Here is a 25,266-nt window from a genome sequence, read left to right on the forward strand (position 1 = left end):
GAAATGGCACAGTGCCATGACAATGAGCAGCTGTGTCCAGCATTTCTCTTCAGGGAATATTTGACAACTCAAGTTCAGCATCGCTGGACTCCTCTTGGGCAAACGCATTGCGACCATCTCCCTGCCCCAAGTCTAAGCACATCTCCAGGGAATAAAAGGGGTACCAGGCATTTTTGGTTGTTTCCACCCTAATAACAACATTCAGTCTCAAGCTGCACCAAGGGAAATATAGGTTGGATATTATGAGAAATTTTTCATGGAAAGAGTGATAAAGTACAGGAATGGTCTGCCTGGGGAAGTGGTGGAGTCACCATCCCTGGATGTGTTTAAAAACAGACTGGATGTGGCACTGGGTGCCAGGGTTCAGTTGAGGTGTTGGGGCTGGGTTGGACTGGATGGTGTTGGAGGTCTCTTCCAACCCAACCCAGTGATTCTGGGATTCTGTGGATTCCCTGGTTTTTCAAGGACTGTGAGGACAGAGAGGGAGTTCTTTCAATGCTGTAGGTCAGCATGGAGCAGTGGGTGCTGAGGATCCCTGGAGCCACCTTGAAGGGCATCCAAGCCTAAGCTGCCTCATCCCACCCTCAGAGATACGTGGAAAACTTCTCTGCCTTAGGAGACCAGCCCTGCTCCCAGAAATTGCTCAGGAGATGCAAACAAACCCAGGGTTGAAACCAAACCCCTGGGATGAATCCAAATTGAAGCGTTTCCTTCCCAGGCTCATCCCTGGGATTCCCCTGGAGCCCATGGCTTCTCCTGTGATTCATGGGTGACAACTGGAGCCCGACACTGCCCAGCTGCAGTTCCCTTCAGGATGTGCTCTTGGATCCAGAAACATTCCTTGTAACCCAGGCTGGAGCCAAATATTCCCTGTGGGCCATTGCAGCCTCTGGGTTTTTGGAAGGCTGAGCTGTTTTGGGATGAGAGGGGAAGTGCAGGGCCAGCCAAACCACCACTCCCAGAAATACCCACTCCTAAATAGAACCTGAGCCTCCAAACATTTCTTAATGGAGCCAGTGATATTCATGGCTGAGAAATGAAATTCCCACTCTTCATTCTTCAGCAGGGAAGCAGAACAAGGATGTTTTACCTGTGCATCCTCTCCTTCCATATCCTGCAGTGTTTCCCACCTTTTGCAGAAACAACCATCCCTGAATTATATTTAATATCCCATGGAAAGCCTGCTCTGAGAAGTTTTCCAAGTCACAAAGTCCAACCTTTTGCTATTGCTAGAAAATATTTGATTTATCAAGCTTCTCCTCTTGCCCATCCACAGGGATTTGAAGTTTTCCTATAGTATCTATCCCAAAATTATTCAATTTATTTATTGTTTATTCAATAACTTGTTTATTCCATTTCTTGGACCCAATGGGATAATTTTTTGGGGGGGTGCAATGGGCAGAAATTTGAATATTTCAGTAGATTAATTCAGTTTTGAGCTGATAGATGAAAAGTGGGTTTAAAATAATCTCGGAGCAAGACCACAACCCTCTGGGATATTAGAATGGGAAAGACAAAATTCCTGAAGAACTTGGTTGTTTTCTTAATTCATTGTGTTTGTTAAAAAGTCTTTGAAGAATAATTGGGTTTGGTTATTAAAATGAATGAAACCAGGCAAAAGGAGCAGGAGAGGCCAAGTGGCACTAAATAAAATTGACTTTCACATAAACTAAAACTCAAACAGAACAAAATGCTCTGGCTTGGATCAGGGGCCAAACAAGTGCAAATTTTTCAAGGAATAAGGAAATAAATAAAGAATTTATTCAAGTATTGTATCATTTAAACTTAGGAAATAATGTCTTTTCATGGGTCTAAACTTTATGCTTCCATGATAGCTGATAAATAATATTTGATTTTTTAAAAATCTGTTAATTTTAGGCCAGATTTAATGCCCATAACATTTTAGCAGGGCTGCCTTAATTAGGGAAAGTCTTTCAGTAATATTTAAATTACTGAAAAATAAAAACCAAGAAATTACATTTTGGATTCTTGAAGTTTTCTGTAAACTTTAATAGCAATTAAATGTGTATTAAGATAAATTATATTTTGTCCAAGTGCCAAGAAATAAGTGGGGGGATTTTTGTTAAAACCATCAATATTAGCTTTATTTAATGGTCAGTTACAACTGACCATTGGTTTTATATAAATAAAGTGATGTCTTCCAAAGGAACCAAATCCTGCGGTGTTTTCCTGCTGATCCATCCCACAGCTCTGTCAAAATAATGACTGGGATTAGCAGGGAAGAGCTGGAATCTGAAAAACTCACCTGGTTTCATTTCCATCATGTGGCAGCAGCTCTTGAATTTTTAACTCCTGGAATTTTTAATTTCTGAATTTTTAACTCTTGGAAACTGCCAGGAATGCAGGAATTGCACCAGGAGTTGCCCTCAGCATTCATTTCTGCTGCAGAAATTCTTTAAATTATTATCCAAAAATTATAAATTAATTTCAAAAATTAATTACTTAATTAATTACCAAAAGAAATTACAAAAATTGAAATTACTATCCAAACTATCTGCAAAGAAACCTTCCCTCTATCCACACCCTGCTGGAAGCCTGAGTGGATAAAGCCACACGTGGAATAGAAAGTACAAAAGCAGCTGAACATTAAAATCAAGTAAAAAAAAAGAATCTGTTTTTTTTTTTCACCATAGTTATTTAACATTATTAAACACATCTATTAGTCCAATTAATGTAATATCATTAGAAAATCCTGTTGAGCACAGAGCATGGATTTTAGAGCACAGTTCAGAACTCGAGGGTGGGTTCACAAAGCCTGGCCCATTCCTTGAGGCAGTTTTTCCTCCACATTCCTTCCTGGGAGGAAGAGGAAGAGCATTTCAGCTTCTTTAAACTCTGTCAAACCAGCGAGTTGAGTGCTTTGGTGATGGATTTATTTGTGATTTTTTGTTTGCCTCATGCAGGCTCTACAGGACGTTCAAGGACAGCAAGTACCTGTACATGCTGATGGAGGCCTGCCTGGGGGGAGAGCTCTGGACAATTCTCAGGGACAGGTAAGCTGGGACTTGTCCTGCACAGTGACATGTTTAAAATGTCAGAATTCCTGCTGGAAGGCTTGGAAAGGTCTTAAAGCCCTTCCAGTGCCACCCCTGCCATGGGCAGGGACACCTTCCACTGTCCCAGGCTGCTCCAAGCCCCAGTGTCCAGCCTGGCCTTGGGCACTGCCAGGGATCCAGGGGCAGCCACAGCTGCTCTGGGCACCCTGTGCCAGGGCCTGCCCACCCTGCCAGGGAACAATTCCTTCCCAATATCCCATCCATCCCTGCCCTCTGGCAGTGGAAGCCATTCCCTGTGTCCTGTCCCTCCATCCCTTGTCCCCAGTCCCTCTCCAGCTCTCCTGGAGCCCCTTTAGGCTCTGAGCTCTCTCTGGAGCCTTCTCCTCTCCAGGTGAGCACCCCCAGCTCTCCCAGCCTGGCTCCAGAGCAGAGGGGCTCCAGCCCTTGGAGCAGCTCCATGCAGCTCCAGGTCCTTTTGATGTCACAGTTTTTAAATCACAATTTCCCATCTCAGAGCTTTTCCCACCCCTGTGTTTGCAGCTCTCCTTCTGTAAGTGTTAATCTCAACTTTCAGCTCTGCCACACGGACACGGCCAAATAATATCCATAAATATTTCCTGGGATTTATGCCCCAGCCATGGGTGAGAGCAATGAGCAGGAAGAAACTGAGAGCTGTGCAGGATCTGTTGGCCCAGATATCCCATATTACATCAGGGCTGCTGATTCAAGTGGGAATCAGAATCCACACCTTGTCAGGAGCACTGGTCCATCAGGATTCAGCAGTGACTTGGAAAAAAATGAGTTAGGAAAGCATGCATGCCCAAAACCCCACAGTCCCTGCCTTGGGAGGGGTCACCTTGGACTGTTTGGGGTTACTGGATGTGCCCACAGAGCAGGAAAAGATGCAGGGAATTGTAACTCTGGAATAGCCTCATCACTGGAACAGAATTACATTAAATTTGGAAAGATTGATCAGAAAGATTAAATTGTCTTTTAATTCCCCAGAACAATTTTTCTCTACTTCCTTTTCCCAGCAGCCTTTTTCTCACTGAAACAGGAACTGGAGCAAAGTTAGAAGGTGCTGGGTGGGATTTTTCCTGATTTTTTTTTGTCAGAGCCTGATAATTCCATCTTTAATTCTCCAGGATTTAAACTGAGGTTCTGCTGCCATCTAGCTTAGACACCCTCCTGGTCTCAGCCAGCCCCCAGCAGGCAGGGGGATGTAGTTTTCTTTGGAAAACTTCAGAAACAAGGATCCAAAGGTGCAGTTTGGAATTTGCATTAACTCTTCAAGTCCCAGCAGCTTTGATTTTTCTGCATTTTGTCTCAGTTAGGAACATTAATACAGAATTTATCTGCACACCTCAAAGGAGTTTTGACACTCAAACCCCAAAGTTGTAATTAGAAAAAAACACCTTTTTGCTTACAAGACAAGGATTTCAACGTTTTATTTCTAAATTATAGAATAAAACTTAAAATAGTTTCAGATATTGGAGGCAAAAAGGCTTCTTCAAAAATAGAAATTTAATTAGATTGAGATATAAAAGTGAGTTTGGCACCAGGAACTTTCCCAGTGTTAAGAAGTGATTTTATTGTAGTGATAAAATGAATTCCATGGGGAAGGAAACCACTTGCCAAGGATTCATCTAATGGCTTTATCCCCTTTTCCCTCTCTCCTTCCCACAGGGGTTCATTCGAAGATTCCACCACCAGGTTTTACACGGCGTGCGTGGTGGAAGCCTTTGCCTACTTGCATTCCAAAGGGATCATTTATAGGGACCTCAAGCCAGAGAACCTCATTCTGGATCACCGAGGTTATGCCAAGCTGGTGAGTGCCAAAAAAAAATCCCCCCAACTCCCCCACAGGTTTGGCCAGAGAGGGTGAGGAGCAAAGTCCCCCCACAGGGTCCATCAGGGGATGCTGGGAGGAGATCAGGGCAAGGTGGTGTCATCACCACTGGGATTTTTTTCCCAACATCCAGCAGGGCTCAGGGGATGGCTGAGAGCTGAGAAATGCTGACTGTGAGGACACAGTCTCAAGCTGCACCAAGGGAAGTATAGGTTGGATATTAGGAGAAAGTATTTCACAGAAAGAGTGATGAAGTACTGGAATGGCCGTCCAGGGAGGTGGTGGAGTCACCATCCCTGGATGTGTTTAAAAACAGACTGGATGTGGCACTGGGTGCCAGGGTTTAGTTGAGGTGTTGGGGCTGGGTTGGACTCAGTGATCTTGGAGGTCTCTTCCAACACAGTGATTCTGTGAATTCTGAGAATTCTGTGATTCTGGGTTGGGATTCAGGTCCATGCTCCTGGAATGCTGAGCAAAGAGCATCAGGAGAAAGCCACCTGGCTGTCCTGGGCATCTCTCCTGGCCCGTTTGCCCCAGAACTTGGGAGAGGCATCCTGCTTTTTAGGGGTGCCCCAAATGGCCTGCTGAGGACATGGAGAGGGCCAGGAGAGATAAAATAGTTACCTTGGTGGGAGGTGCTGCAGGATATGGGCCCTTGGGAAGCCTCCAGTGAAGGACAGGAGCCCTAAAAGGAGCTGGTCCAGGAGGGGCTGATGGCTTCTGGCAGTCATGGGGGGCCAAGGGCTCTGTGTCATGGCCTGGGGGCTCTTTGGGGACAGTAACTCAGCCCATCATCACAGCCTGGTGGCAGCCTCCACGTGTCACCTCCTGAGTGACATTGGGATTTACCCTCTGCAGCGTTTCCCTGAGCCTGGGGCTCCTCTGAGGTGCAGGGTGGTAGAGGAGGGTGAGGTGCAGGACTGTCCTTCTCCTGCCCCAGGAGCATCTGGGACTGGGTCTGTGCTGGTCCCTCAGCAGCCCCCAGCTCCTCAGGCATGTCCCTGAGTGTCCCAGATTCCCTGTGGGCCGTGACCAGCCCCAGAGGATTCCACTTTCCAGGATAATCTGATTTTCCATGTCTGCCACTGCTGTGGGGACACTGCTATAGGGCCACAGGGAGGCTGGTGAGCCCAGCACATCCCAACAGCCAAACTGGGAGGACCCTTGTGCTGCTTCACTCCTTGTGGTGGGAGAGGAAACCAAACTTGGCAGCAGGTGCCAGAATCACAGAATCCTGGAATCGTTTGGGTGGGAAGGGACCTTAAATCCCATCCACTGCCATGGGCAGGGACACCTTCCACTGTCCCAGGCTGCTCCAAGCCCCAATGTCCAACCTGGCCTTGGGCACTGTCAGGGATCCAGGGGCAGCCACAGCTGCTCTGGGCATCCTGTGCCAGGGCCTGCCCACCCTGCCAGGGAACAATTCCTTCCCAATATCCCATCAATCCCTGCCCTCTCACAGCTTAAAGCCATTCCTTGCCCATGTTAATTTAAATTTAAAAGAAAAAAAAAGCAAAATAAATCAACCTGAGCTGTGAGTGATAGCATGTTCCAATTCCCAAGAAACCCTTGGTGCTGGTGTTTGCTTCCCTCACGGGAATTTTCCCAAGGGTAAATCAGCAAAAAGGTCACTGTGTTTCTCTGGTCCTGGAACGACCCTCCGTGCTTTAATTAGGAGAAAATTCCCATGAGGAATTCTCCTTTCTGCCTTGCTTCACTTCAAGAGGAGCAGAGCCCATGGCTGACATTCCCTCTGATGCCCTGCCCTGACTCTCTCCTGCCCCTTCCCCCAGGTCGATTTTGGCTTTGCAAAGAAAATAGGATTTGGAAAGAAAACATGGACTTTTTGTGGCACCCCAGAGTACGTAGCCCCCGAGATCATCCTGAACAAAGGTCATGACATTTCGGCAGACTACTGGTCCCTGGGAATCCTGATGTATGAGCTCCTGACTGGCAGGTATGGGCATCGAAATTCATCCCAAGATTTCTGCCCTTCTCACCCTGATGAGGCCAGGGCAGGGGCAGGGCTGAGCCAGGGAACTCCATGGTGGCTTTTCCACTCAAATCATCTTTTTTTGGCTCTGAGTGGGCTGAACACAATGGGAAAAGAGGAAGAGTTTGGCCCTGAAGGGTCTGGAAATGATGGGAAAAGGAGAAGGTTTTGGCTCTGAATGGTCAGGAAATGGTGGGAAAAGGGGAAGGGTTTGGCCCTGAAGGGTCTGGAAATGGTGGGAAAAGGGGAAGGGTTTGCACTCAGCTGGGGAGGTTCCTCACTGCTGGAAAGGAGGAGGCAGATTGGGCACCATCCACCCCTTCCCATATTTAATTTGGGATATCGCTGCTGCTCTTGGCTTCCTGGAGCTCCCTCACCTCATTCCCGAGTGCTTCCCCCCAGGAGCTGGGGAAGGATCCGTCCTCTCCACCTGCCCATCCTTCACACACGGCCCCCCATACATGGAAAGCCAATTAATCCCCGCTGGAATCAGGTGCCACCACACAAAGATAAGCCAGGGAATGCTGCTCAGAGCCTCCTGCCTCGGGCAGTCGGGATGCAACTGCCATTGGAAGAAGAGCTTTAGCATGGAAAACTTATTTTTGGTACTTCCCTGCAGCCAACATCCCTGAATTCCAGGGCTCCTTGAGAAATGGTTAGGATGATGGGAAACAAAGCATTCCTGGTTGACATCTACCTTGTCTCACCTGGGTGTATTTTATCAGACTTCAAAACTATTTTAAAGACAAATTTTTGTGAAATACAAGTTTTTAATCTTTTTTTCCCTCCCTGTGCCCTCTGAAGTCCCCCTTTCTCAGGCCCAGACCCCATGAAGACCTATAACATCATATTAAGGGGAATAGACATGATTGAATTTCCAAAGAAGATTGCCAAAAATGCTGCTAACTTAATTAAAAAACTATGCAGGTAAGTGGATGTAAGAATAAAACAAAAAGCCTTGATGTTGTTTGCAAAGAAATGAGCTGGGCAGAGGGATTTAGGATTTGTTCTTCCTTTTACAGGGACAATCCATCAGAAAGATTAGGGAACTTGAAAAATGGAGTGAAAGATATCCAAAAGCACAAGTAAGTGTCTTCTCCAGCAGCCGTCGGCTCCAATCCCAGAAAGAGGCATTTCAAACACCTCCATTTTCTCCTAAAAAACACTTCCTATCCAAAATGTAAATTCATCCTCCATTTTGGTCCCATGGGAGGGGTTACATGATGTCTTAGGAGTTTATTGGGATAAGAACAGGTGAGAGAACCATTCCAGGAAGAATTTCTCTCATCCATCTGTGCTGGATCATCTCTTGTCCCATCCCCAAAGCAGCAGGAATGGATTGGATGGATATTTTTTGGGAAGGCTCAGGGCTCATCCACCCACCTTAAGGAAACCTGAGGAAAACCACAAGTTGCACATCCTTGAACGTGAAGTTGGGAGTTAACCCAATTCCATAAGGAAAAAAGGTTTCCCGTGGGATGCATCCACCCTCTGGAAGGGAAGGAGCATCTTCCAGGACACCTGCAGCAAGGAATAGTTCCCATCTGAGTGGTGGCAATTTCCACTTGGGTGGTGTCACCACGGGGTCGCTGCACACTCTTCCTTCTTGGTCCCCAAAAGAGATGACAGGAAAAATTCCAAAGGGATTTGAAGGGAAAGTCTGTGGGAGATGAAATCTGTTGTTTATGCAACTTTCTTTTCTTTGTGTGCTACACCTGTCTAACTGTTGGATTCTTCCCTCCTTTCAGATGGTTTGAAGGCTTTAACTGGGAAGGGTTACGGAAAGGGACACTGACACCTCCCATAATCCCAAGTGTAAGTTTTCCTATCATTATTTTCTTCTCCATGGGCAATTCCTGTGATGCTGTGAACTCTGGGCAGTGGTACATTGGGTTAAGTGAGAATAATGGGCTTTATTTCTTCTGGAGATGCTTGAAAAAGTCACTTCAGGCACATTCCCAGCTAAGCTTGCTCTCCGGGCAGGCTCTTCCCTGGAAGGGCAGTGTGAGGAGGGCACAGCTGTGGAGAACTCCCCTTGTAGCAGGGTATTGAGGCAGGATCACCTACTCCAGCACATTTTGCTCTCTCTCACCTGCTCCACTTGTTTCTGCATCTCCTTTTCCCATTTCTGTGGAGAGCTGCCCCTTCCACCCCTTCTCTCAGCTGTGTCCTCTTCCCTTCTCCTTTATTCTCATTTCCTTTGGAAAGGCAAGTGGGATTTGGATGCCATCTTCCTTTTCTTTCACATTAACCTTCCCTTCTGTGCTGTCTTTTGTGCCTGTGCCCCTCTTTGCCCTGCATCCATGTCCTCCATGAAAAGCTGTTGATGTTTAACCGGGAGGGCGAGGAGGGACAGCTCCGCTCATTTTCCTTTGGAGCAAAGCCCTTCCTTTGATGTCTTTGTGAGCTCTCTGCCCTCAAAGCCCTGCTGCAAAGGGAAACCAAACAGGATTAGCTGACAGAAATTACCTCGGCCCCTTCTGTCCTGCAGCCTCCCCTCCTTGTTCCAACTTAATCCCTCAGGATCACTGGGAGAATGCCATTAATGGGGGTTTAATTGCACCCCATTGCTCCATCCTGCAGCTCCTGCAGCAGGGGCAGGCCCAGCTCTGGGGCTGAATCTGCCATCCCAAAGTTTGCTTAGGGAAAGAGCAGGAGGGTTTCCCAACCCCCCTTTTGTCCTGTGGGATGTGGGAGCTCCTGGAGTCAGTGGGGAAAGCAAGACTTGGCAAATCTCTCCCATAACAACTCACAAATGTTTTAGAGATCAAAGCTGGGTTTGGTTGGGTTGGTTTTTTTTTGTTTTTTTTTCTCCTCTTAAGCTCAAGCTATGATCCTGGGATGGTTTGGGTTGGAAGAGACCTTTGAGCTCATCCAGTTCCATCACCTTCTGTGACATCTTCCACTATCTTCCACTTCCACTATCCCAGGTTGCTCCGAGCCCTGTCCAACCTGGCCTCAGCCTATTTTTAATGCCTATTCATTCATCAGCAGGATCACATTTCTCAAGTCAGGCAATAAAGTCAGGTTTGCTCCTTCACATCCAGTTCCTAAAGCAATTCCTGCTTTGGGAATGAAGGATATCCGTGTAGCCTGAAAAATCCCCAGGATATCTTCTTAACTGGTTTTGGTGGATTTTTAGTTTAGTAGGAGCATTTCCAATACTGCTCTTACCCCACACAGCAAGGCTGACTGGAATAGATGGGAGCATCCTTCCCTCTTCCAGGACAGCTCCAGGCTGGCCCTAATCCTGGTTCAACCCAGCTCATCTTTTCCCTGAGCTCTTGGGAGTAGCAGCTCCTCCAGACCTACTCCTGAGATCTTCTCCAAACCCATGAACTGTGAATTTTGTCAACCCCAGAGCTGTCCATCCTGCTCCAGCTCGTTTTCCACAAGATTTTTTTTTTTTTGCAAAGTCTCAAGTTCCACACTGAAAAGGGACCCAAAATACAGCTCTGGTGGCAGACATCCATTTTTCCTTCAACCCACCTGTCCTTGTTAGCTGGGAAAGAGCCAGCAGGACCAAACATACAGGATTACTTCCTATTTCTTATGTGGCTCTGCCAGTGAGGCATCAAAGAGCTCTTAATCCATGGGATTTTTTGAAAGATCGCAATTTATAACCTGCAGCTAGGACACTGCTGAGCCTTGATACCACAGCTGGAATCTGTGATTTTACCTCTCCTGAAAATCTCAGGACTCTTCCAAAGATGATCTGAGCAAGCAAAGGGTGAAGGAGCCCGAACAAAGTCAACAGATCCAGATAATCCAAAAAAAAATTAAAACCACTAAGATTTTGTAGGGTAGGCTTTGGTTTTTTTTTTTTTGGTTTGGTTTTTTTGTTCCCCAAAATGAGTCAGGTATTCCATAATCCTGATTTCCCCAAAAATGTGTTCAGCAACAGGAAAATGCTGATACAGTTGTGCAGCACATTAAATGTGGAACTGGAACTCCTGTCTTTTCCCAAGGCCTGCAGCAGCATCCAACATAAATGGGAATCTCAGGATGGTTAACTAGGCCAAGTGGTTGGGGCAATCCCTGAGATCAATCCAGGCTGGATACTGGAAAAACAAAAATATTCCTGGGAGGGTGGGCAGGCCCTGGCACAGGGTGCCCAGAGCAGCTGTGGCTGCCCCTGGATCCCTGGAAGTGTCCCAAGGCCAGGTTGGACAGGGCTTGGAGAAACCTGGGATAGTGGAAGGTGACCCTGCCCATGGCAGAGTGGGACTGGATGGGCTTTAAGGTCCCTTCCCACCCAAACCATTCCAGAATTCTGGGATTTAATGACTGTCAGTTGGTCCCTGGCTCAGGCTCTTCCCTAATGAAATGACTGAAAACAGCAGCAAGCTCTGGGTAAAGCTTAAAGCATTAAATTTCTAGTAAGACTCTCGAGTTGCTGGTTTCCTCTTAAATTGGTTTTTTTTTTTTTTAATTGTCTTGACTTTATCAAGTCCTCACTGTAAGAAAGTTTCCTTTGCTGTCACAAAGCAGGAAAACCATAATTTCTATAGCCAGGGTAGATTTCAAATGTCACGATTTCCAAAAAAGAAATGAGCTTGTCCTTCTTCCTGAGAAGATGGGTTTCTCTGGAAGGATCTTGAAGTTGAGCAATGTCAGGAAACTTCAAGGCAGCAGGGCTCAGCTCAGCATCCTGGAGCCATGGATGGGAAATCCTGGGCTCTGAGGAGGCTTTTCCCAAGCCTGTTGTGATAACCTTGTTGCAATGGGTAGGAAAACTCAGGAGAATAGGGGAGCTGGAGGAAATCCCTCAGCAAAAAGCCATGGACTTCCCTGGCTTGCTGGGGATTCTCTGGGATGCCCATGGCTGTGGGATGAAGAGGGAACGCCAGCACTGGGATGAACATGCCCTTCTTGTCGCTCTTCCCCCCGCAGGTCGCGTCTCCCACGGACACAAGCAACTTCGACAGCTTCCCAGAGGACAGTGACGAGCCACCCCCTGACGACAACTCAGGATGGGACATAGATTTTTAATGTTATTTCTCTTACCTGCTTCTGCCTTGCTGAGGACAGCTTTTCCTGGGACGTGGCTGCCAGCGGAACGGGAAGACCGGAATAGGGGAGGATTCGTGCTCGGGGTCACCATGATGCCTTGATTGATGCTGCTCCAGTAACTCCAGTGGCATTAGGACTTCTTGCTTAGTGACAGTAGTGCTCTCCATGTTTTCTGTTGGAACGTGACCTGGCGTGGGCATGGTGGTCCTGACACAGAGCCTTGCTCCGGCACAGAACTCCTCTTCTGTGGCCACAGAGATCCTGGCACACTCTTGATTAGCAGCGTGAGAGATCCGTAGAGTAAGAGGCACTTAATTCCAGCTGCTTTTTCCGTAGGATCAGTAGTAATTTATGAAGTGCTGCAGCTACTCCAGTGCAGGATTTGGGCTATTCCCACCCTCCGAGCTCCACAGGGCAGCGCTGGAGCCCAGGAGGAGCACGGGCAAAGCGCTCCCATCAAAGCAGTGGGGAATGTGTCCTTTTCCTTTCCTAGCAGTATTCCCGACGAGACTGAATGTTCCCTTTCCTCTTTGTTTTGGAAACATTTTGGCTCAGCCTGGTCAAACAAAAGCACAACTGCTGCAGATGCTGTCAAGGCAGAGTTGAGTCGCTTCCCTCACATGGCAGCACCACCTTTGGGCTTCAGTTCTCCTTTCCCTTGGTACCAACACATGCCTGGAAAGAGAAAATCATGGAATGAATCCATTGTACATCTGCTGATCCATTGTACATCCATTGATCCATTTCACATCTATTGATCCATTTCACAGTGCTCCAGTCACAGTCCTGAACAAAGCAACAGCAGCCCACCAGTCTGATTAGGCATAAAATTAAAGATAACTTGGACCTTTTTAGGCCCAAAGGGAAAAACATGAGACCTGTGATGTCCTCTTGAGGTGCTACATCCATCCCTCACCTGGGAAGAATCCTGTCCCTGACCCATCCTGTCAGGAATATGTAGCAGAGGCTCCGTTCTCCCTGTTGATGATTCCATGTCTCCATGCCTGCATCTCTTCCGTGTTTAAAGAATCTCATTCAAATAGAAATGCTGGGCCAGGCTGCTGGCTCTGATGGAACATTGCCAGTAGTCCTGATGCCTCTCCAGGCTAAGGAGCTCCACAGGAAAGTCAGTGGAATTCAATGGGAAATGGATATTGGAAGATCCCTGTGAGGTCTCCAGCGTGCCAGATCCATGTGATTGTGTTTAACACAGGGATGGCCAAATCCATATGGGAAAAAGAACTAGGGAGAACAATATTATCAGGACATGCTTTTCCCTCGCTTCTACTGCTTTTCCTTTGCTTGAATTCCCTCCTCTGGTTTATAGGATGCAGCAGAGGGATCCTGTCCTGAGTGCCCATTTGTTGCACATACACAGGACTGAAAGTTTATCCCATTATCCAACAGGAAACATCAGCTTTTTGTCTCTCTGAGCGACCTCGCCCCAAAAAATCACAGAATCATGGAATGGTTTGGGTTGGAAGGGTTCTCTCATTCCAGCCCCTGCCATGGGTGAGCAGGTTCTGCCTCCTTTCAATCTCAGCTGCCAAGAGCTGATCATGGAAAGATCAAGTCTTGCTGACAAAGACTTTTCCCACATATCACATGGAAAAGGTCTGTTTGAGCAGTAAAAAAATCCTTCCCTGATGCTAAGTCCCAACTCTTTTGCATGTTTTTCATTGAAGGATGTAATCAAAAGGGTATTTTGACAGTGTGGGCCGTGTCTGCTGTTCAACATGAGCTGGGTCGTGTGACACCTTTGAAACCGGTCTGTGGCTCTGGAATTCCCTCTGTTTTCCAAAGGGCGAGGCCACACCTCTGGCACAGTCACTTCTGCTGTTCTTTAACCATTAAAACTTCTTTTGCCTTCAGAATCACAGGGAAAAGCCAGCACCTGCTGGCTTTTCCACCTTTCTCCAAGGGATGGACAGCACTGAGAGCCAAGGCTGAGCAAGAGGGCTAAAACATTCACCAGGCATCTTAAGCAGGCCTAACAGCCAAATGCTTCCCTCACATCCCCCTGGATTTTCACTCCATGGGGATGGCTTTCTGTAGGAGTTTGTCCCAGGATGGTGACACCTGATGCAATTGGCAGGCAAGGAGGACAAAGCACCACAAGGATTTGGGGATCAACCTGAAAACGTGACAGGAAGAAGGGTCTGAAATGGGCTGAGCTGTTTGGTTTCTTTTTCCTGTCCTTTTTTTCCTTGTGCCAGGCATGGGAATTGATACCTGCAGCGTGCACTGTGCTGAATCTGAGTTTATTTTGATATCAAACACCTCACTCGACTTCCATGGCCTCTCCTGAGCATTAACACTTTGCATATGTATATGATAAGCCTTCAGTTATAATAATATATTTCAGTTGCTTTATATATATATCTCTATATATCCACAACAAGGGATTGCCTCTGTGTTTCCACCTCCTGTCCTTATTTCTTTGTCTCCTTTCCTGATCTACGGGACGACAGCGTTTTTAGGGAAGGGGGAATCGGCTCCCGTGTTTCCAGTGGGGGCTTTGATTGGTGGTGTGGCTTCTCCTGGAGCTGCATTGCCTACAGCAAACTCTTCTTCAACAACAGGACCACGAGCAGATATTTCTGTAAATAGGTATTTTCGTGTCGATGTTTTGTGGGTCACACAGAACTTTCTGTTCTTTTCCAGTTCCATGGCATTATTCCTTCATTTCCTTATTTGTAATGTAATGTTTTTAGGTCGAGGTAGACTTGAATTAATGTCATATTTGTCAGTATGATTAAACTTTCTGTCAGCTGTCCTGTTCACCCACCTGTCCCATAGTTCTAGAACGTCACTGGCTATCTGGCATTGTTGCAAGTGCCTTAAATCCATGGCATCTTATTAAAAAAAAAAGACAAAATTGGTGTTATGCTGCATGACAAAGACAAACACACCTCAAACTGTTGTCCTTTCTTAGCTTGCTGCGTTTTACAGTTCTTTCTGCTACCGATTTCTAAGCCTTTATTATCTGATCTTGATGAATTACAGAAATGATGACGTCGTTCTCTGATTTCTGTTCAATGTACCAGAGCTGTGTATCTGTTAATGAGATACAGAGTCATTTCTGTGAAATGTATAAATGTGATGTGCGGGTCAAATTAATCTCTGACATCCTAGCAGTCTGTAGACAGGTATTCCTGTTTTGCTAAGCTCTGCATATCCCACCCATCCGTGCTGTACCACACAGCCCCCCTCGGGAATCTCCCACCTGGGAAAAATCCATCCTGATGGCGTTTTCCTGACCTAAAACCCCGGTGCAAAGACCGGGCTCATTTGCACCACTCAACCAAACAGGATCTGTGCTTTTCCCTGCCCCTTTCCCTGCATCCACGGGGATGAGCCCTGGAAACTCCTCCTTGGCTCCCCAGCCCTGACACCGAGACTTGGGCGCTTTTAGGGCTTTCTCAGAAAAAGGGGAAATTCCCATTTGGAGTTGCCTCTCCCCCTGAGTCCCGATTTACGCTTGTTTTACCCCAGCCCTTTGTTTTATACTCTGATTTTCTCTCCTTCCATGGCAGAGGTTTTGTTTGTCGGGCCGATGTCGGTCACACCCCGGCCATCGGCCGCTTGCACTCTTTGGATGTTGGCTGAGGAACTTTGGGTTTTTTTTTCATAAACTTCCATGGCTTTTGTTTCGCTCTGTACCCCCCCTGCAGCTGTAATTGCCGAGTGCCTGTTGTATACTTTATAGAGTTGAAATAAAAATAATTACTTTTGAATGGCTGTCAGTTGGTTTCTTCCAGAGCAGGAGCTCAGTTTGGAAGAGATCTGGATGGTGGTGAAATGTGGGGTTACAGGGGTTCTGTTCCCAGAACTGGTTTCCCAGAGAAGCTGTGGCTGCCCCTGAATCCCTGGAGGTGTCCAAGGCCAGGTTGGACAGGGCTTGGAGCAGCCTGGGACAGTGGAAGGTGTCCCTGCCCATGGCTGAGGGTGGCACTGGATGGGCTTGAAGGTCCCTTCCAACTCACAATCTTTCCATGATTTGATGATGACACAGAGTTGAGCAAAAGCTGGGAGAAAGTAGCAACAAAACATCCTCTCAGGAGGGAAATAAATGTGGTAACAGCCCAAGGAGGAGATGGGAATCATCACCAATCATTTTGCGGGATGCAGCAATCGCAGGTCGAAGTTAATAATGCAATAAAAACCCCAAGATGACGTGGCCCTCACCTGAAACTGCCAGGGGAACACCGAGATTTCGGGGCGAGGCGTGGCGCTCATTATTCCAGACTAAAAATAGGGAAGGCAGGAGGGGTGGCCGGGCTGTGCCGGGGATGTCGCCGGGCCGTGACTCAGCCCCTGCTGACAGCACCTGCCCACCGTGCTCCCGAAACCTTCCCAGGCAATTATTAGCCCGGCTTGAGCCATTCGGGGCTGGTACAGCTGATAGTGGGTACCGGGACAGCGATACCGGGAGAGGGGGGGCGTTAATTGCAGGAGTTGCGGCGTCCGGAATCCCCCACCCCGGGGATTTTGGGGGCGCTGCTTCGGCTCTTGGTATTCTCATTTAAGCCAAGCTGAGAAAAGAAATAAACGGGAGCACGGGCCCGCCGGCGGGAAAAGCCGGGTTAATTAACGGAGGTTAATTAGCGAGAGTTAATGACCGGACCGGGAGGGGGAGTGGGGGCGCGATGGCGCGGCGCGGCCGCCAGGGGGCGTCCTGGAGCCGCTCTGCCCCTACGGGGGAGGCGAGGGGGAATGGGGGGAATGGGCAGGGAATGGGCAGGGAATGGGGGAATGGGAGAATGGCGGAATGGGGGAATGGGGGAATGGGCAGGGAATGGGGGAATGGGCAGGGAATGGGCAGGGAATGGGCAGGGAATGGGGGAATGGGGGAATAAGGGAATGGGCAGGGAATGGGCAGAGAATGGGGGAATGGGGGAATGGGCAGGGAATGGGCAGGGAATGGGGGAATGGGGGAATGGGCAGGGAATGGGGGGAGTGGGGGAATGGGCAGGGAATGGGGGAATGGGGGAATAAGGGAATGGGCAGGGAATGGGCAGGGAATGGGGGAATGGGGGAATGGGCAGGGAATGGGGGAATGGGGGAATTGCCAGGGAATGAGCAGGGAATGGGCAGGGAATGGGGGAATGGGGGAATAAGGGAATGGGCAGGGAATGGGCAGAGAATGGGGGAATGGGGGAATGGGCAGGGAATGGGGGAATGGGCAGGCAATGGGGGGAATGGGCAGGGAATGGGGGAATGGGGGAATGGGCAGGGACTGGGCGGAATGGGCAGGGAATGGGGGAGGGGGGGGATGGAGGGAATGGGGGGAATGGGCAGGAAAAAAAGGGAATGGGGGGGAATTGGGAAAGGAGTGGAGGGGCGACGCTTTTGATCTCCCCGCATCAAAGGGCTCGGAGCTGCCCCCCCAGCGACGCTGCCCCCCCGCCCCGGCTGGGGTCAGGGGAGTAGGGGGAGGACACCGAGAGTCCCGTCGTGCGTCCCCCCCGTGTCCCCGCACAGCGCCCGGCGCGGGGGGATGCGGAGCAGCCCCTCTCCTTTCCTGCAAGGCTGCGCTGGCGCCAGGAAGGACGCGGGGGAGGCGGCGGGGGGGAGACTTAGAGGAGACCAAAGGACCGACTCTGCCATCGGGGGAGGGCGGGGGGGCTCTCTGCACCCACAGCGGCTCCCACCCACTATGGGGGCTTGCACAAGGAGGAGTGTCCCCCCCCGTCCCTCTTCCCGGTCCCCTCCGTCGGGCGCGCCCGGCTGGAGACAGCGGCGGCGTCGGGGAGTGCGGAGCATCTGGCCGGGAACAGGGGCGGGGGAGGCCGGGGGGGGGGGATGCTGGGTGGGGGGGAGATCTGCCCTCGCCCTTGCGAAACCCCCTCCCGACCAATGTGGGAGCCCTCGGGGCGGGGTGGGGCCGGTTTTGGGGGCTCATGGGCACAGCCCCCCCGGGAATGCTTTGAAATCCCAGCCGGCGGGCCCCCCGCCCCGAGGGGGCGGGCAGGAGGCAGCCCCGGGGGTATAAAGGCGGCGCAGGAGCGCAGGAGCCGCTGCTCGCGGCTCGGGGCTGCTGCTGGGGACTCTGCGGGCACGGGAGGGCACGGGAGGCACCAGGATGCGGGGGCTGGTAGCGCTGCTGGCGGCGCTGAGCTGCGCGGCCCCGGCGGGGCGGGCGGCGGCTCCCGGGGGTGCCCTCAGCTCCAACGCCATCAAGGGACCCCCCCCGGGGGGGGCGGCCGAGGCCAGCGCCGCCCCCGCACCCCCTTTCGACGGCAGCAACAAGGCCCCGCCGGCCGCCACCCGACAGGTAGGAGAGAGCACGGATGGAGCGGCGGGACACCGGGGATGGAGGGGGGACACACACCAGGGATGGAGGGACACACACCGGGAGGGGAGATGGGGACACACACCGGGGAAAAAGGGACACACACCGGGGATGGAGGGGGACACATACCGGGAATGGAGGGACACACACCGGGAGGGGAGATGGGGACACACACCGGGAATAGAGGGACACACACCGGGAGGGGAGATGGGGACACACACCGGGAATAGAGGGACACACACCGGGAGGGGAGATGGGGACACACGCAGGGGATGGAGGGACACACACCGGGAGGGGAGATGGGGACACACACCGGGGATGGAGGGAGACACACACCGGGGATGGAGGTGACCCGTCGGAGATGGAATTGAGGGACACATTTGGGATGAAGGGTGGCACGTCGGGGATGAGGACACCCACACCGGGAGATGGAGTGGGGGAAGTGGGGGACACCGGCGATGGAAGGAAGAGAGGAGAGGGGACACAGCGCGGGTGGATGGAGGGGCTGCCCAGGGGATGGAGAGACATTTCGGGAATGTAGAAGGGGACACCGACGACGGAGGAGAGGGAGGCAGCGGGTGGTGGGGACACAGACACAGAGTGGGGGACACCTCGGGGATGGAGGGGACAGCGGGGACGGGGGTGGAGGCGGGGAGGGACACACGGGGGATGGATGGAGCGGTCGCGCCGGGGATTGGAGAGGGAACGCACCGGGGATGGAGAGGGGGGACACTCGGGGATGTCAGCATCGGCCCCGCTGATCCCCCCGCCTCCTCTGTGCCCCCCAGCCTTTCCCGTGCGCCGAGGACGAGGACTGCGGCCCCGAGGAGTTCTGCGGGGGGGCGTCCCGCGGCGGGGGGGCCCCGCTGTGCCTCGGCTGCCGGCGGCGCCGCAAGCGCTGCCTGCGCGATGCCATGTGCTGCCCCGGCATGAGCTGCAGCAACGGTGAGGCCAGGGGACACCTGGGGCTGGGGGCCGCGGGAGGGGCCGGGGTCCCACGCGTGGCTGACAGCCCCGCTGCCCCCGCAGGTCTCTGCACGCCCCTGGAGCCGCCCCACGGAGCGGCCGAGCTGGACGAGACGGGCGCTGAGGCGCTGCCCCGACGGACGCCCGCTCCCGCCTGGCTCCCCACTGCCAAAGGTGAGGCGTCCCGGCTGCTGTCACCCCGCTGTCCCGCCTGAGGCTGCCGTCCTTCCCTGCTGTCCCCTGGGCACCAGTCCGGGCTTCCCCCCCTGCCCTGAGATCTGTCCGGGATGCCTATCCTTCCCTGCTGTCCCCCGCGGGATCACTCGGGATGCCCATCCTGCATCTCTGTCCCCCGTACGATCACTCGGGATGCCCATCCTGCATCTCTGTCCCCCGTACGATCACTCGGGATGCCCATCCTGCATCTCTGTCCCCCGTACGATCACTCGGGATGCCCATCCTGCATCTCTGTCCCCCGTACGATCACTCGGGATGCCCATTCTGTCTCGGTGTCCCACACGGGATCAGTCCAGGATGCCCTTTCTGCTTCACCATCCCCCATGGGGTCGATCCGGGATGCCTCCTTTCCCTGCTGTCCCCTTTGGGATCGCTCCGGGATGCCTCCTTTCCCTGCTGTCCCCTTTGGGATCGCCCCGGGATGCCTCCTTTCCCTGCTGTCCCCTTTGGGATCGCTCCGGGATGCCTCTTTTCCCCGCTGTCCCCTTTGGGATCGCTCCGGGATGCCTCCTTTCCCTGCTGTCCCCTTTGGGATCGCTCCGGGATGCCTCCTTTCCCTGCTGTCCCCTTTGGGATCGCTCCGGGATGCCTCTTTTCCCTGCTGTTCCCTTTGGGATCGCTCCAGGATGCCCCCCAGCCCCACTATCTCCAGAAGACAAACCCGGGATGCCCACCCTGCCCGTGGGGCGGCTCGGGATGCCCACCCCGCCCCAAGAGCGATGCCCCCCGCCGCCCGGCTGAGCATCCCCCCGCTGTCCCCACGCAGGCGAGGAGGGCGACTTCTGCCTGCGCTCGTCGGACTGCGCGGCCGGGCTGTGCTGCGCCCGCCACTTCTGGTCCAAGATCTGCAAGCCGGTGCTGCGGGAGGGGCAGGTGTGCACCCGGCACCGGCGGAAAGGCTCGCACGGCCTGGAGATCTTCCAGCGCTGCCAGTGCGCCGAGGGGCTGGCGTGTCGCCTGCAGCGAGAGCACGGCCCCGCCGACGCGTCCCGGCTGCACACGTGCCAGCGGCACTGAGCGACACACGGACGGGACGGGACACACGGACGCGACGGACTCCGGCCCCGCCGGAGCGAAGGTTGTTTCTCAAGGGAACTTCTCCTAAGCGACTTCTTGCAGTACGTTACTGTGTTGTGAATACTCGAGCTGGCACTTAGCTGTACATAACGCCGGGACTTTTAATGACTTTTAACGACTTTTAATGAGTTATTTTGTGTTTCTCTGAGGGCGCTGCCTGGCGCTCTTCAAGCCGTGACTGTGACTTTGTACACACTGGGTTTTTCATTCTGGCTCGGAGGGATGCCACCGACTGCGTGCGAGCGAATAAACTCTTTTAATTCACCCCGCGCTGCCTCCGCGTCCCTGCCCGGGTGGGGCTGCCCGGGGGAAGAGAGACGGGGGCGGGGGGTTCATCCCCAGCATCCCATGGGGAAGGCTGCTGCCTTGGCACTGTTGGCATTGTTTTTTAGGAATGCCGTGGTCGCCATTCTGCTGCTTTTTAGGAATTCCGTGGTCGCCACTGATGCCCTCCGGCCACCAAACCGAGGAGAGGGAGCGCAGTTGGGGCTCTGGGAAGGGCACCTGGCAGCAGAATCGCTCTCCCTGGTTTTGGGAGGGAGGAGGGGGTGAAGGATCACCGAAGGGTCTGTGCTGGACCAACCACGGGTGCTGCCGATCTCAACCGTTCACTCCTTGCTCCATGCAGAATAAAGATTTATTTTTCCCTTCATTTTGCGACTTGTTCCTGTGGCTCTTCAGCCTTTTGAGATAGCTTGGAGGGAGGGAAAGCTGCAAGCACACATTTTTCCCCACCTCTTTAGCTGCCCCCCACCGTTTCATGTGATTCTAAGGGGGGAGCATGGGGCTGCTGGGCTGCAGGTGCACCCATGCAACCTGGGGAAGGGGTTTGGGGTGTAAAATCACGGTGGAGCCTTCCCTGTACACCCCAAAAGCGCTTTGCACCCCAACCCAAACCCAGCACATCCCCGGGGGGCTCTGAGGGCACTGTGTAGGGGAGCATCCCTTAAATGCTGCCTGCTCCTGGGTGTTTGGTTCCTTTGGAGTTGGTGCCGCCTCTATAGGGCATTAAATTCCCTGAGAACATGGGACTGTGGAATAGCAGCCCCACTGCAGCTCTGGCAGTGCCAGGTGCTGCTGAACCAAGGCCACGGGCACAGGAAACGTAAAGGAGGGCGAACAGCCCCAGGGAGAGGCAAAGGGTAGGGTTAGGATCATTCCCAGCTTCCTTCCAGCTCTGGAACTGGCTGAGAACAGCCAAAACTCCCCCAGACTAGAGAGTAAAACACTGATGCTCCTTAAAGCACCTAAACCCACCCTTTAAGTCTCTCTGGAGCAGCTTTTAATAGAGTCACAGCACGAGCTGGGGGTTGAAGCAGCCCCTGAAAGAGTTCCTGACTCAGAGGCTGGAGTTTAGTGCTTGGATCATCATTCCAAGCTGTGAAAATTAAAAAAAAAAAAAAAAAAAAAGAAAAAAAAACCCAAACAGTTTCAAGTATTTAAAAATTCAAACTTTAAAAAAACCCGATATTGTGCAACATACATAATAATATTTTATTATCATAATAATGTTATGCCCACTGAGAGTCAGTGGCACTGGGGCAATGAAGGGACCTGGCTAAGAAAAACTGAAGGGACCTAGCTAAGAAAAACTGAAGGGACTGTTCAGAGGGGTTCAAATCTGTCATGAGCAGTGTCATATTTTATCCCTAGGACATTTAAACCACTGTCATTAGGGTCAGGGCTTTTTCTCCAGAGAGCGAGAGGGACCAGCACAGCTTTGGCACCTCTGCAGGCAGGGAAAAATACCCTTGTGGGGCATTAAACACCATTTCTGGTTCTCTTTGGTACATCTTTGTCTTCCACCCTCTTTTCTTTTGTTCAGATTGGCCATCTCCACACCTGTCCTTGCATTAACCAGAAATGCTTCTTGTGCATTCTTCACTTTCCTAGCCTGGAGAAGGGAAAAAGAACATTTTTAGCAGCCATTCTGAGGCAAGAGGAGCTCAGGTCAGCACTGGTTGCACCTGTGTCCTGTGGTCTGTGCCCAGCAGGATGGATGCTACCACAGGCATCTCCAGAATAATTAATTTCATGGATAGATTCCACAAAAACAATGGTTTTGATGGGCTTTATTGCCTCCTCTCCCCTCTTAATCACATCTGCAGTCAGGATCTCTTCCCATTTCTGCCCCTTTTGGACTTTCAGGGTTTGCTCTTTAGGTAAATCCAAGAAATTTGATTTAGTAACATCCCTTAGGAAAAAAAAATCATGAGAATATCACCCTGTGTCTGTTAAGATTAAACAAAAGCTGTTCTTGAAGGGAGGGATTTTCAGTCTCCCCTTGGCCCTGAGCATCATTCTGTCCCCAAAACTTGAACTCACTCGAGGTCTGCATCATCCTGGGAAGTCAAAACGCTCCTCCAGCAGCTGAGGATTGGGGACAAACAGCCCCTGAGCCCTGGAAATGTGGTCACAGGCAGGCAGAAGCAAGGGCTGCTCGTGTTCCCCTTTCCCAGGGGAAGGGCACTGGAAGGTGGGTGGGACGCAGTGGCATTCCTTGAGGAATGGGCAGGTGGCATCACCGTGGTCCCTCCTGGATCCTTCCCCACAGTGACAGATTCTCCTTATCAGAAATGCCTGAATTAATTCCTTCCAAGCCTCAAACCAACCCAATAACAACAACAAAAGACCTGTGGGAAGTAGAAAATGTAAAACTTGGGAAAAAATGGAACGTGTGGAGCCTCTGAGTCTGGACTGGTCGGTGTGTCCGGTCTGGATCTCCTGCTCTGATCCCGAGGGAAGGCAGGGAGAAACCCCGGCCCTCAGCTCCTGACACACAAACCAGCGACCCCAGCTGGGAAAGGCACCTCAGGATGCACTTCCCCACCATTCTCCTCCTCTCTAAGGGAATTTTTCTCTCCAAAAACTCAGGAAAACCCCCTTTATCCTAAGCAGGAGGAGAGTCAATAAAAGAAGCAGGTTTTGGTGGATGAAGAGCTTTGGCACCTCTGGTGTACTCGCTGCTCCTGCTTTTAGGGCTGGAAGAGCTTCAGCAAAGCTCTGTGAAGTTCAGTATTATTATTTTTAAACACAGAAATCTGTAAAGCAGATTAATGATCCTGGCTGAGCCCAACCTCTCTGTCCCCAGGCTTGGTGGGACCAACACTTTCATTCCCTCAAAGCTCCTGCTCAGCCCCAGCATTGTCCCAGAGCATTGAGGGGGTTTTTAGAGGAAGTTTATTCATGCAAGATGATTTCCCCCTGTCAAGGCCAGGCACTATTATAACAACTTCTGCTGGAAAGGGACACCTTCCACTGTCCCAGGCTGCTTCAAGCCCTGTCCAACCTGGCCTTGGGCACTGCCAGGGATCCAGGGGCAGCCACAGCTGCTCTGGACACCCTGTGCCAGGGCCTGCCCACCCTCCCAGGGAACAATTCCTTCCCAAAATCCCACCTAGCCCTGCCAGCTGTCACTTTCTCCAGCTCACCTTTAGGTGCCAGGAGAGGCTCTGGGGTCTTTCAGCCCTTTCTGGACTCTTCCTCTGCACCACTCAGGTAAAAATACAAAAGCAACATCCCAGCCCCGGGATTCCAGTGGCTGCATAAATACGGCTGGTTTGAAGGGAAAATTGAATCCCTCCATGGTTTTCCTGAACTGATTTTCCTGTGCTGTGGATGCAGACTTCATGGAGGAGGATCATCAGAAATCCCCTCTCTGCTGCACTCGGGGACAATCGTGGCACAAAGGAATTAAACTCCCAAGGAGGGAGTATGGGACACAGCGCAGTTTTTGCTGTCATTTGGGGAGATTTCAGGGAAGCAAATCCTATTTTCTTCTCGTTTTCTTCCTACGTTCTTTCAGAAACCACTTTCACCCCAAGCTGTTGCACAGAAGCTCCGTTTTTATTTTTTAATAATTGTTTAAAGCCGATGCTCACACTCTCTTCCATTGATCTTCACATGGCATTTCAAACTAAACGCCCCTAAAAACGCTCGTGTGAGGAATAAAACCTCACACGGCGCAAGAAAGGGTTACTAAACCCCTTAAACCTACCCACAGGCATTAAAAGGGAAAAATCCCTGTTGTTTTATCCTCACCTCTCCTGACACAGAGCAGAACCCTGCCCCTTTCGGCTCGGGAAGATGAAACACAGGCAGCAGGTGGAAACCTTTGTGGCTGTAACGCAACACGCAAAGCTTTGGGGTGGTTTTGGGGTTTGTTTTCCCGTTTATTTGGGGCCGCCTTTTCTTGGGGGGGGGGATGGGGGGAAGTTCACCCACCTGCTGGAGCTGCTCTTTGTCCCGAGCCTTTCAACTGCGGGCTCGGCCGAGCAAACCTTGATCTCCCTCGGGAGGGGAAGCGGAGCATCCAGGTGGTCCAGGTGGAAGGGTGTGGGTTCCCCATGCCCTGCGCTCCTTCAAAACGCTAATCTAAAGGGATGTTTATTCCTTTTTTTTTTTTTTCTTTTTCTTTTTTCCCCCCTCTCTCAAGTAGCTTTGTTTCCCCTCCCTCAGTGCCTGACTTGTGTCCCTAATTAACACCTTAAGAGGGGGTGAGGATAACCGGGATATTAGGGAGGGCACTTCTGGGCAGAGCTTCTAATCCAGCCCCGGCGGAGGGAGGGGATCCATTAGCAGGTGATTTTAGGGAGAATTAAGACCATCAGCATTTAAATGAGCACGGCCTGATGAAAGGTTTGGCTCGGCTGCAAGGGAGCTTTAAGCTCCGGTAGGGTTTTCCCCCAAATCCCAGGTGTGGGGTGAGGTAGAGGGAAGGAGTTGTAGGGGAATGGGTGGATGTTGTGGGGTGGGCAAAGAGCCCGCGTGGGTTTTCCGCGAGGAAGTGGCGCTGTGCCAGTCCGGAAGGGGTTTGAGG

At 51.4% G+C, this 25,266-nt stretch overlaps 2 protein-coding genes across 9 annotated transcripts in view; both read left to right on the forward strand.

Annotated features, from left to right (window-relative positions):
- The window catches only part of PRKG1 (protein kinase cGMP-dependent 1), a 376,558-nt gene extending 363,249 nt beyond the window's left edge, over positions 1–13,309 (forward strand). For all 8 annotated transcript variants that reach the window (XM_068197052.1, XM_068197051.1, XM_068197050.1 and 5 more), the window contains 7 exons: positions 2,925–3,014; positions 4,704–4,845; positions 6,660–6,823; positions 7,664–7,786; positions 7,882–7,944; positions 8,608–8,674; positions 11,753–13,309. In XM_068197052.1, the coding sequence (XP_068053153.1) occupies positions 2,925–3,014; positions 4,704–4,845; positions 6,660–6,823; positions 7,664–7,786; positions 7,882–7,944; positions 8,608–8,674; positions 11,753–11,851 (748 nt within the window). In that variant the 3' untranslated portion in view covers positions 11,852–13,309. The remainder of the gene's footprint in view (positions 1–2,924; positions 3,015–4,703; positions 4,846–6,659; positions 6,824–7,663; positions 7,787–7,881; positions 7,945–8,607; positions 8,675–11,752) is intronic.
- A 4,540-nt stretch (positions 13,310–17,849) lies between these two features.
- Positions 17,850–20,717, forward strand: DKK1 (dickkopf WNT signaling pathway inhibitor 1). Its single transcript, XM_068198568.1, has 4 exons — positions 17,850–18,149; positions 18,956–19,112; positions 19,197–19,307; positions 20,137–20,717. Exons 1-4 carry the CDS (start codon positions 17,958–17,960, stop codon positions 20,385–20,387), a joined length of 711 nt encoding a protein of 236 aa, XP_068054669.1. The 5' UTR covers positions 17,850–17,957; the 3' UTR covers positions 20,388–20,717.
- Positions 20,718–25,266: the final 4,549 nt, after the last annotated feature.

This window comes from Anomalospiza imberbis, chromosome 8 (genome assembly GCF_031753505.1).
Source record: "Anomalospiza imberbis isolate Cuckoo-Finch-1a 21T00152 chromosome 8, ASM3175350v1, whole genome shotgun sequence".
Classification (NCBI taxonomy): domain Eukaryota; kingdom Metazoa; phylum Chordata; class Aves; order Passeriformes; family Viduidae; genus Anomalospiza; species Anomalospiza imberbis.

Bases quoted from the DNA above. Each gene is read 5' to 3' on its own strand.
- DKK1 (XM_068198568.1), top strand. From the start codon at position 17,958: ATGCGGGGGCTGGTAGCGCTGCTGGCGGCGCTGAGCTGCGCGGCCCCG. The intron at 18,150-18,955 runs GTAGGAGAGAGC...TGTGCCCCCCAG, and splicing joins CGCCGGCCGCCACCCGACAG to CCTTTCCCGTGCGCCGAGGA. The intron at 19,113-19,196 runs GTGAGGCCAGGG...CTGCCCCCGCAG, and splicing joins CGGCATGAGCTGCAGCAACG to GTCTCTGCACGCCCCTGGAG.